Source organism: Dermacentor andersoni, chromosome 1 (genome assembly GCF_023375885.2).
Source record: "Dermacentor andersoni chromosome 1, qqDerAnde1_hic_scaffold, whole genome shotgun sequence".
NCBI classification, from domain to species: domain Eukaryota; kingdom Metazoa; phylum Arthropoda; class Arachnida; order Ixodida; family Ixodidae; genus Dermacentor; species Dermacentor andersoni.
The window spans coordinates 120,058,767-120,071,075 of record NC_092814.1 but is presented as its reverse complement, the minus strand read 5'-3'; the positions used below and the strand labels follow the sequence as shown (position 1 = coordinate 120,071,075).

At 41.7% G+C, this 12,309-nt stretch overlaps 1 protein-coding gene across 1 annotated transcript in view; it reads right to left on the bottom strand.

Moving 5' to 3' along the window:
- Positions 1–12,309, bottom strand: part of LOC126545751 (aldehyde dehydrogenase, mitochondrial-like) — a 42,866-nt gene that overhangs the window by 1,006 nt on the left and 29,551 nt on the right. The window contains exons 7-10 of the mRNA XM_050193722.3: positions 11,018–11,120; positions 3,150–3,334; positions 581–906; positions 51–125 (exon numbers count right to left, since the gene is read on the bottom strand). Coding sequence (XP_050049679.2) covers positions 51–125; positions 581–906; positions 3,150–3,334; positions 11,018–11,120 — 689 coding nt within the window. The remainder of the gene's footprint in view (positions 1–50; positions 126–580; positions 907–3,149; positions 3,335–11,017; positions 11,121–12,309) is intronic.

Below are 12,309 nucleotides of genomic sequence, written 5' to 3'. Positions count from 1 at the left end.
AAGTCAGAAAGGATTCATTATAAATTGGCCACAATTACAAAGTTGCTTACAGTTCACGGCCCTGTCCAGACATCTTGAAGCCACCAAACGGGGTCTGTGGTGTTGTTGCATCATAGCAGTTGATCCTGAATGGTGCAAAATCACGAAGTTTGCACATACACATGTACCACACAATCAATCTAGCAAGATACATAGCCTCTCTTGTTCCAGACTACTTACACTGCAATATGCAGCTGATTTTATTCAGCTGAGTGGAACGGTGCTGGTGAATGTTAACAAGTAACATCAGTGAATTGCAGTGCTGGTTACAGCTGTGCATATTTTAAAATATAACTATAAAATATTTCTGTTAATAATTATTAACAGAAATAATCATTTAACTTTTTATGATTACACTGTAAACCACTTCTTGCTTTAGAAGACTACAATGCACTGTTTCTGTGAGAGTTGGTAAATTGTTACAGTGGGTAGGAGGTGCAGGAGAGCATAGAGAATCTGTCTGCAACAAAGACGCAGTGAGTAAGCCTTCGACATGTAAATCAGTCTAATTTTACTTTTGCAGTGAAAAGACTGTGCTTACCAAACAGAACCAGCCTGAACACCCTGAGCAAACATCATTGCCTTGTCAATGTCCTTGGTCAGAACTCCAGAGCCGAGTCCGTAAGTGGTGTTGTTACAGCGCTCAATCACTTCCTCAAGTGTTTTGAACTTTAGGATCTGCTGAACAGGTCCAAAAATTTCCTCTTTTGCGATGCGCATATCATCTTGCACATCTGAAAACACCGTTGGCTGGATGAACAGCCCCCGGCTTCCAGGAACAGCATCTCCACCGCACTCCACCTTGGCTCCTTGCTCCTTACCCGACTTCAGTAGATCTAAGACCTTAGTGTACTGTTCTTTGTCAATCTAGGGACAGAAATTTGAGAAAACCAATAAACACTTCACAGTACTGCCTTGCTTGAGAAGGTGGTGCAAAATACAATAATTCTGGTAGCTTGAACTGAGAAACACTCAATGTGTAAGATGCCTTTCTTGTAGAACACAGACCATTATGACCATTGAAGTGTTCTACATGTCCTGGGATGACCCATGGATATGAGACATCCATGCTCTGTCTCATTTACAGTATCTTGTAAGTATGCTGTAAACTTAGTTTAAGCGGCAATAAATCCGTACAAGGAGAGCCAGCCACCACTTTTTATTTGTAAAAGTGTATAATCATGAAAGATTTCAGCTATGGATTATTATATATTTGACATCATCTGGCATCATAAATGTGCCACAATGGCCTGCCAACTGCAAGCTTGTGAGAACATTCAAAAATAAGCCACATAAAACTGACCAAACAACAACAGCATGCCAAATGCACATGTGAGACAGTATTGTTGACACAGTTGAGTGCTGTAAGCAGGTCACAACATTTCTCACAACACATTCGACCAAGGCACAGCTTATTATGGGCACAGAGCATGGGAGAGCTTGGGCGTTGGCAGTGGTGGTAGAGTGCAGTAGCAAGGCAGTGAAATTAAAGTGCAGAAGTACAATGTCCTCTGACTAGGCAGCACAGCCAGTTTGGCCTGTTGCCCGATGTTGACAGCTTGTGGGAGTTTTGAACTGCTGCATCGGACAAGTTGCTAGCGCATTTTCACACTGCCAGATTTCAACCCAATTGGCATGAAATTATCTTCAGTTTGCGGAAACACATTGGAGCCTCGTATAGCGTGGTCAGACTCGTATGCCAATGACATTTCTCTTCAACTTTATGTTGCATCCTCTCAGCAGGGGATTGAAATGTATGCTGTTCTGGGTGTTGTATGGGTGATTTCAATGAATGTATGCACTGTTTGCTTCACTTTGGTGAGCGCTTGTAGTTTCAGCCTTACAGGGGTATGAGCCATTGCATTTTTTGCTTGCTTACGAGGGTATGAGCCATTGAGAAGGTCACATGCTTTTTCTTTTTGTACCACTTGACCAGGCGCCGCATTTCTGTATGTTGTAAGCATGATTCCAATGAATGTATGCACTGTACGCTTCACTTTGCTGAGTGCTTGTAGCCTCTGCATTACAAGAGAGATGAGCTATTGCATTTTTCCTTACTTAAGGGGGCATGAGCCATTGCTGCTGATAATTTTTGGACCGGATGACGCATTTTTTTTCAAGGCCATCGGGGGTATGAGCCACTTAAAGCTTTCGCCTTAAAAATGACGTGAATAATCGCAAACGCTCTCTTAGTATGGTCCTCATATTCCTATCTGACAAAAGGAATAAAAAGCGCAGCAGATCTCAAAAACACAATCATTCTCAGTGCTTTTTTGCAATGTCAAAGTCAGAATCTGACACCGGTTGAAGTTGCCTCTTAAGTATTCTTATGTAAACATTTTTTTAGTTTGCCCTGAGTATGCAGCTTTTGTGGGATACATACGCATCTTATTAACCTTTAGACACAGCACAACGAACATGGAACAGCAAGAACTGACAAGTAGTACATTGTTTTTTAAATAACAGTGACTGTGATATTGCCAATTTTGCACGGTACAGAAATGTTCCTGAATAAACTGCTTGAAACAAAGCATCCCTCTGGTGTCCTTCAACCTGTCGGAAGATTTCAGAGCATATGTTCAGAGACGGACAAGTAAAACATTTTCACGAATGAATATTTTTCACAATATTTGACACAAATTTATAAACTCATAAAACAAGCCCAAATTCATAAACCTTACGAAACATTCAGGATAGTCAGTGAGTAAGCAGTTTTCACTTCAACCAGAGTGATAATGTTGAAAAGGAGAACTTGGTATGCAACCTGTCAACTTTATGTTTCATACACTTAATGCCTCCCAAATGTGGATGTAACGAGCCACCAAAGATGCATGTACAACTACTATGCTCTACACATAAGTGTTTGTCAGGCACCTGCTTGTCCGTTCTTTATTAGTCAAGGTACCTTTCAAATTAAACCATGCTCATATATACTCATATATAATAAGCATATTTAAATATTTAATAGTGTGTAATACAAAAGATACCAATAGGAAAAAAAGAGAGTAGGCACTGGATAGTGCACAAGAATAAAATGTTTCCTGTATTTTGTTACCTTCATTTGATGCACCCATTAAATGGTGTAGTTTTTTTCTACTGAAGCTGCTCACCTGAGGTCCCTGCACAGTCTTCTCATCAAATGGGTCACCAACAACACGTTCCTTAGCTAGCTGCTTGGCCTTAGTCACAAAGTCCTTGTAGATGCCCTCTTGGACAAAAGTTCTAGTGCCAGCACAGCAGCATTGACCCATATTGGCAAACACAGCTGCGTGAGCAATCTCAGCAGCCTGGTCCACTGTGCAAACAAAGATTTTCTCACTTGTAGATTTGTGGTCAAACACCATGCAGACAGGAACAGTTCACTTCATTTCTTCTTTTTTAAAACCTGCTTTGCTGCACTGAACAAATTATTAACATATTGAAGTACACATTTTTTTCCATATTCAAAATAAGAATACACAATACTTAACACAAAGATACAAAGAGGATGACCTATGAAATAATAATTTTATAAAATCCGACACATTAATCTCTACATTTTACTTGTGACTTTAAATTATTACACTCTGTGCTCTGTTGTTACAAACACATTTTCACTAAGGAAAATGTAGGAGGAACGCCTGTTGCAGTATTTGCTCCCCTATACAAGATCTCAAATGCAGACATCTTGAAAACACTGAAGCAAGCAAGAAAGACCCCATCACTCCCACTACTACTAAAGTGTCTATGACTCATTTTAATTTGATAGTTACAAGGTATTGCTTCTTTGCTGTCATAGTAACACAAGCACACCGTAGCAAAAATTCCAACAAAAAAACTAATAGCCTATAAGAATATCAACATGCTAAAGCCTATTAGTTTAAGTTATTATGAAGGCAAAAGCATCAAATGGCTCACTGAGTGAAAAAGCCGGCATCTGTAGCAGTGAAACGGCACCTAAATTCCCATTGCCTGCAACGCCACATCACATGCGTGCCTCAATGGAGCAGAACGGGTGAAAGGGAACACCTATCACACATGCATGTCACATGTTGTGTGAGGGTATTGCTGCGATGCTACATCACCCTCACTCTCGCTCTCAGAAGCCTGTGTTATTCGTACATTTCTTGCCCACTCAAGCTCTTGCCTGTGTTCTAACTTCACCGTGCTAATTGCTATATACAGAAATTAATGTATAAAAAAGAACAATGAATTTGAAATAAAAACCATTGGCGGTAGTGAGTTTCGAACCTACGACCCCATGCTCAGAAGCCGAGTCTCTTACCCACTGGGCTAAACAGTGATGAAAGCGATGACGTCAAAATCACTCCAGCTTACTTGGGAGCGTGTCCATTAGATTCTATGGCAGTCGGGCAAGGTAGCCTGACGTCATGGATCGAAGTGCACCGGTCTTGTGCTCTCTAGGAGGCATTGGCCAAGGATCTCAATGCACTAGCTTGCCCGCAAGGCATTCATAACTCAAAGGACTGCTCAGCAACGTTCAATTGGACATTAATGCTTTCGCATTCCCAGCTCATAAGAAGTGCTTAGGTGTCCTCGGATTTTTATTAATATAGCCATTCGTTCTTAGCTAAAAATAACTATTGGGATTTCCAATTGGCTTTTCGAACACACTTGGACCCATCGACTCAACAATACAAAAGTCCTTGATGCCATTCACTGGGTTATAAAACACAAAATTTTGACACTCAATTCAAGAAGCTTACTCATGCATGAACACATGATGACAATTCGATAATGTAGTCACCATTTCACTATAAGCACTCCCTCTCACATGCTATATACACATATGTGCAAGAAAAATTTTGGTCGCCAAAGGGAGCCAGTCAGATAGGTAAAGCTTTATGGGAGATTTCTAACTTAACAAAAAAGTTAAATATTGCTTTCCACTGACTACACAGATCTCCTATTTGTCATTTCAGAACTCAAATTATAATTATTCTGTTATTAATTATTTGTTGTTTCACAGTATTAGTAATCCAGTGACTTACTCTCGTAGCTGATAGCTCTCGTAGTATAGCCCTCTGGGCCGTTTCCTTTTTTTTTCTTTCGAAAGTAGTACTATTAGGGTTATTATAATTACACGAAGGTATTTCGCCCTCGTCAGCAGCAGTCCTTGGTATAGTTATTCTGGCGGCTAGCTTCCCACGCTATGCGTGCCGCCATCGCACCTAGTTAAGCTTTTCCTAGACGCTAGAGTTATGCTTTGTCCGCGCAACCTTGAGCGATCGGAAAGCGCGTTTTCCCCTCTTGGCCGGCGGAGAGGGGAGGCTTCGTTCCGGCCGCGAAGCTCTCCACATCTCTGTAAGGTGCCTTGTGGTGGTCTCGTGCTGACGATGCCCTCTCGGTGAGCGCATATTTCCCCCCCTCATCTTTTAAGAGGTTCAATACATACAAGCATTTGTCTCGCAAACCAGATTTTTTCCAAGGGAATTTTCCACGTCTCAGTAATTTCTCTCGTCGTATTCGAGTGCTGATTGCCGTGTTATAGTTTGTTTACGAAGCTTTCCCTCAAGTCTAAATATTTTAAGGCAGTTTTCCTAGCCTCTAAAGCCGCTCGAGTTCGCTCTTCTCCTCGAGCGGCCATTTTTCCTAGAAAGTATGCCTCGCGGACAACATGAGTCGCTTTCCACGTAAGTGTGAGGCTCGGAGCAGGAGCTGTGGCGCTTGAAAGTAGCCTGGGGCCTGACGAACCAACCGACTGAGCTATCTTTCCGGGCAACATCGAAGGGTCACGAGTTCAAATCACCTGTTATGTTCCTTTTTTTTTTCGCCCCTTTTTCTTTTTTTTTTCTTTCTTTTAATGTCTTTTCCTTTATTTTATCACTGTACGGGAACCCTCCTAAAAAAAAAAAAAAAAGATATACATCTTCAAATATGTATGGCCTCACATGTGCAGGTCATAAATACCAGGTTCTCTAGCCGAGTGCCATCCATGCGGTATAACCGAGCTCAGATTGGTCCACCTTGACTGATCAAATAGGGCACCACTGTAGGTTAAATGAGGCGTACAACTCCTGCGGGACCCGCCGTGGTTGCTCAGTGGTTATGGTGTTAGACTGCTGAGCACGAGGTCGCGGGATCGGACCCCGACCACGGCGGCCGCATTTCGATGGGGGCGAAATGCGAAAACACCCGTGTACTTAGAATTAGGTGCACGTTAAAGAACCTCAGGTGGTCGAAATTTTCGGAGTCCTCCACTACGGCATGCATAATCAGAAAGTGGTTTTGTCACGTAAAACCCCATAAATTAATTTTTAATTTAACTCCTACGGGGACGGTAGAGTATCCGTCTCCAGTGCAAGAGGACCGTGATTCAAATCCCGGTGCCGCGCAATTCTCCACCGGAAAATACAAAAAAAAACCGTGTGTTGAGAAAATTGCACAAACAGGCCTGGAGTGCGGCCTGATCCCGGTGACCAGAACCGGTAACGCACTCTCTCACCAGAGCAGGATTGGCCACCCTGGTGCAGTACTTGGCCACAACCTCCTATATGAATACAACAATCGAACCCCGGCCCTCAGTCCCCAGCAGCCGCGAAGCAACTGACCACGGCGGCGGTCAGATCTGTGACGCTGCAGAGGGTGCTAAGAATACCTGGCTCCGGACAGGCCGCCATTGGAATCTGAACCTGGCAACGTTTAACGTTAGAACGCTATCTAGTGAGGCGAGTCTAGCAGTGTTATTGGAGGAATTAGAGGGTAGTAAATGGGATATAATAAGGCTCAGTGAGGTTAGGAGGACAAAAGAAGCATATACAGTGCTAAAAAGCGGGCATGTACTGTGTTACCGGGGCTTAGCGGAGAGACGAGAACTAGGAGTCGGATTCCTGATTAATAAGGAAATAGCTGGTAACATACAGGAATTCTATAGCATTAACGAGAGGGTGGCATGTCTTGTTGTGAAACTTAATAAGAGGTACAAAATGAAGGTTGTACAGGTCTACGCTCCTACATCTAGTCATGATGACCAGGAAGTCGAAAGCTTTTATGAAGACGTAGAATCGGCGATGGGTAAAGTCAAAACAAAATACACTATACTGATGGGCGACTTCAATGCCAGGGTAGGCAAGAAGCAGGCTGGAGACAAGTCAGTGGGGGAATATGGCATAGGCTCTAGGAATAGCAGAAAAGAATTATTAGTAGAGGTTGCAGAACAGAATAATATGCGGATAATGAATACCTTTTTCCGCAAGCGGGTTAGTCGAAAGTGGACGTGGAGGAGCCCGAATGGTGAGACTAGAAATGAAATCGACTTCATACTCTGCGCGAACCCTGGCATCATTCAAGATGTAGACGTGCTCGGCAAGGTACGCTGCAGTGACCACAGGATGGTAAGAACTCGAATTAGCCTAGACTTGAGGAGGGAACGAAAGAAACTGGTACACAAGAAGCCAATCAATGAGTTAGCGGTAAGAGGGAAACTAGAGGAATTCCAGATCAAACTACAGAACAGGTATTCGGCTTTAACTCAAGAAGAGGACCTTAGTGTTGAAGCAATGAACGACAATCTCATGGGCATCATTAAGGAGTGCGCAATAGAAGTCGGTGGTAACGCCGTTAGACAGGAAACCAGTAAGCTATCGCAGGAGACGAAAGATCTGATCAAGAAACGCTAATGTATGAAAGCCTCTAATCCTACAGCTAGAATAGAACTGGCAGAACTTTCTAAGTTAATCAACAAGCGTAAGACAGCGGACATCAGGAACTATAATATGGATAGAATTGAACAGGCTCTCAGGAACGGAGGAAGCCTAAAAACAGTGAAGAAGAAACTAGGAATAGGCAAGAATCAGATGTGTGCGTTAAGAGACAAAGCCGGCAATATCGTTACTAATATGGATGAGATAGTTCAAGTGGCTGAGGAGTTCTATAGAGATTTATACAGTACCAGTGGCACCCACGACGATAGTGGAAGAGAGAATAGCCTAGAGGAATTCGAAATCCCACAGGTAACGCCAGAAGAAGTAAAGAAAGCCTTAGGAGCTATGCAAAGGGGGAAGGCAGCTGGGGAGGATCAGGTAACAGCAGATTTGTTGAAGGATGGTGGTCAGATTGTTCTAGAGAAACTGGCCACCCTGTATACGCAATGCCTCATAACCTCGAGCGTACCGGAATCTTGGAAGAACGCTAACATAATCCTAATCCATAAGAAAGGGGACGCCAAAGACTTGAAAAATTATAGACCGATCAGCTTACTGTCCGTTGCCTACAAAGTATTTACTAAGGTAATCGCAAATAGAATCGGGAACACCTTAGACTTCTGTCAACCAAAGGACCAGGCAGGATTCCGTAAAGGCTACTCAACAATAGACCATATTCACACTATCAATCAAGTGATAGAGAAATGTGCAGAATATAACCAACCCTTATATGTAGCTTTCATTGATTACGAGAAAGCGTTTGATTCAGTCGAAACCTCAGCAGTCATGGAGGCATTACGGAATCAGGGTGTAGATGAGCCATATGTAAAAATACTGGAAGATATCTATAGCGGCTCCACAGCCACAGTAGTCCTCCACAAAGAAAGCAACAAAATCCCTATAAAGAAAGGCGTCAGACAGGGAGATACGATATCTCCAATGCTATTCACAGCATGTTTACAGGAGGTGTTCAGAGGCCTGGAGTGGGAAGAATTGGGGATAAAAGTTGATGGAGAATACCTTAGCAACTTGCGATTCGCTGATGATATTGCCTTGCTTAGTAACTCAGGAGACCAATTGCAATGCATGCTCACTGACCTGGAGAGGCAAAGCAGAAGGGTGGGTCTGAAAATTAATCTGCAGAAAACTAAAGTATTGTTTAACAGTCTCGGAAGAGAACAGCAGTTTACGATAGGTAGCGAAGCACTGGAAGTGGTAAGGGAATACATCTACTTAGGGCAGGTAGTGACCACGGATCCGGATCATGAGACTGAAATAACCAGAAGAATAAGAATGGGTTGGGGTGCGTTTGGCAGGCATTCTCAAATCATGAACAGCAGGTTGCCACTATCCCTCAAAAGGAAAGTGTACAACAGCTGTGTGTTACCAGTACTCACATATGGGGCAGAAACCTGGAGGCTTACGAAAAGGGTTCTGCTGAAATTGAGGACGACGCAACGAGCTATGGAAAGAAGAATGATGGGTGTAACGTTAAGGGATAAGAAAAGAGCAGATTGGGTGAGGCAACAAACGCGGGTAAACGACATCTTAGTTGAAATCAAGAAAAAGAAATGGGCATGGGCCGGACATGCAATGAGGAGGGAAGATAACCGATGGTCACTAAGAGTTACGGACTGGATCCCAAGGGAAGGGAAGCGTAGCAGGGGGCGGCAGAAAGTTAGGTGGGCGGATGACATTAAGACGTTTGCAGGGACAACATGGCCACAATTAGTACATGACCGGGGTAGTTGGAGAAGTATGGGAGAGGCCTTTGCCCTGCAGTGGGCGTAACTAGGCTGATGATGACTTACAAATTAGGGCTTATTGGGGCCAATTGACGTATCGAGTCCGATCAAAACCAATTAGTATTTAGTTCCATTTCTAATACAAATTCCAACATATATATGCTATCCTGACCATTGCTACTACGACTTACAAGGCCAGAACACTTTATCTTTAATAGTCCTAATACAATGATAGTGGGCATAGTATATATTTCTATTAGCTTAACCGCAAGCACTATCACACTGTATGTGCTGTAATACAAATAATTTTGAAACTCTCTGTTTTGCAGCTAATACAGACTACCTATAGACTTATACAGTCATTATAATGAAGCACATCCGGCATGAAAACAGCTTTGTTATACCCAGCATTTGTTATCAGCATATATTCATTACTGGCTGATATTGGTGAGAAACATTCTATGTTTACTTTGTTATATCCGATAATTCATTATACCCGTGATCATATTGCAGTTCAATGGACTAATATCCAACAAGAAACACCGTCGTATCCAACATGAAACAATCGTGACAACATGCATACAAAATTGGTGGGGAAGTAATTAAAGAGGTACCAGCTATGAAATACCTAGGAGCAACAATAACATCAACTTTAAGCTGGAACCAACATATTGATAATACATGCTACACTGCACGTAAGGCCCTATAGAACATTTGAAGGAAATTGTCGAGAGCTCTGACAAACGTGAAACTTACTGCGTATAAAGCACTGGCTAGACCCATTTTGGAGTATATGTCCTGCTTATGGGACCCTTACACTAAAACAAACATAGACAAATTGGAAAAAGTGCAAAGAATTGCTGTTCACTTCATTTGCAACCGCTACAAAAGGACAGACAGCGTGACAGATACGATTAATATGCTAGACCTTGAGACTCTCCGATCAAGACGCGCAGAATGCAGGCTTAAGTTCTTATATCTGTTATACAATAATAAGACACAGGTTGACAAGGCTCGCTATCTCAACCCTGTATCACGAGCAAGCACTCGCTTTAACCACAGAAAACTTTTACAAGAATACTGGGTTTGTACTGATTCATTTATATATTCTTTTTTTCCTAATACTCTTTCCCATTGGAACAGGCTACCACAGAGTGTTGTTGACTCTAGGCATGTAGTGGATTTTATTGCCTGTTTGAAAAGTGTAAATGCATGATTTTTTTTTCTTTGCCTTTGCTTTTGTACTTTTGTTTTGATTATGTTCCTGTGCCCCCTCCTGCTTGGACTCCAATCGGAGTATGCAGTATTGTCCAATAAATAAATAAATAAATAAATACATAAATAAATAAATATTAATAGACCAACAAAAATTTCTTATGGACTGACTGGAAACTATAAACAATTACGCTAGGCAAATATACCTGCCTATCAAACTAATAAATATCTTATATTATATACAACATAAAAACCTATTGAGACTAATAGAAGTATTTATTGGAATTTTCACTAGGGAGCAGTGTTTTACTAGAAAAATAAATGTATAAAGCAGACACAGGAATAAGCTTGAAAACAATGTGGAGAGATACTTGCAATCAGCATCATCAAAGATAACCAATGGACTTTTCCCACCCATTTCCAGAGTGACTCGTTTTGTGTTCGATTTTCCTGCTGCTTCTTGGATGAGTTTTCCCACCTGAAATGCAATTGTTCAGTGGCTATTGTTCTGTAACTTCCATTTTAATATGCATGCTTGCTTTCAAAATATATATTCACGAGGTACTCAGAAATAGGCTTTAGTTTCTTAGTTGCGCTTAATTACTCTGTTAAGGTAGACATTGCTCTACCAGTCTTAACCCTTAGTATACTACTATGAACAACATGGTTGTTATGCATGATAAGCAAGGTAAACGCCTATCTGAAAGTGCAGGTTATTCCATGCTCAACTTTGCCTAGAAACAGTGTGCAAATTTGTGAGAAATTCATGAATTACTGGGTTAATGCCTCTCATGCAAAACGCAAACCATAATACTGCATAAATGCTGTAAGGTAGCACTTCAGCACTAAATTCTAAATACATCTAATAAATTCAAATATTTCGATGTAGCCAGGCTTATATTTAGCAGCCTGGTTTATCATGAAACTTTTATTTTATTGGAGGGTGACAATGCCTCAAAATGTGACTTCTGAGCCATACTGCAGTAACCAGGTGTTTTAGGGAAGAGGTAATTATTAACCCCTTAACTGCCGATGACAAGGTAACTCGTCATCACAACGAGCGTCCTCTCGTGCCAGACAAGTTAACGTGTCGTGAACTTTCCACAACTTTCACACATGTGTACATGTGTAATTTCTTGTAATTTTGACACATAAATATACACAATACAATAATGACTGTTGCTATTTTCTTTTTCAACAAGAGCAGTAAAAACGCAGCAGGCATTCCTGGTATCATATCTTTCAGAAACATATTGGCACAGAATGTGCAGGTCTAAGGAATGTGTCACACTTTTCAAAACATTTTATAAATTTGTTATAGCAGTTAAGGTGCTAACACAGCACAGCAGAGAAAAAATGTTTTCTTTTCTTTCTTTCTTATTTTGGCAGCACATCATTTTTGCCTCTCGAAAGAAAAAATTAACATCGACCTGGCATGTAGCATTAAGCTACAAAGGAAACAAATACGGGTTTCACAGAAAGAAAGCCTCGCGCAGTTGAAGAAAAATTCATCCTGGTTGAGGGATTGAACCGAGGACTAATGCATTTCTGGGGTGGTTGCTCTACCATCCGAGCTAACCTGGAGGCTAGCCAATTGCATCATCAGCATAGGGTCAAATTAATCGACAACTCAAAGCAAAGGACACCAAACAGGGCAAATCAGTCCT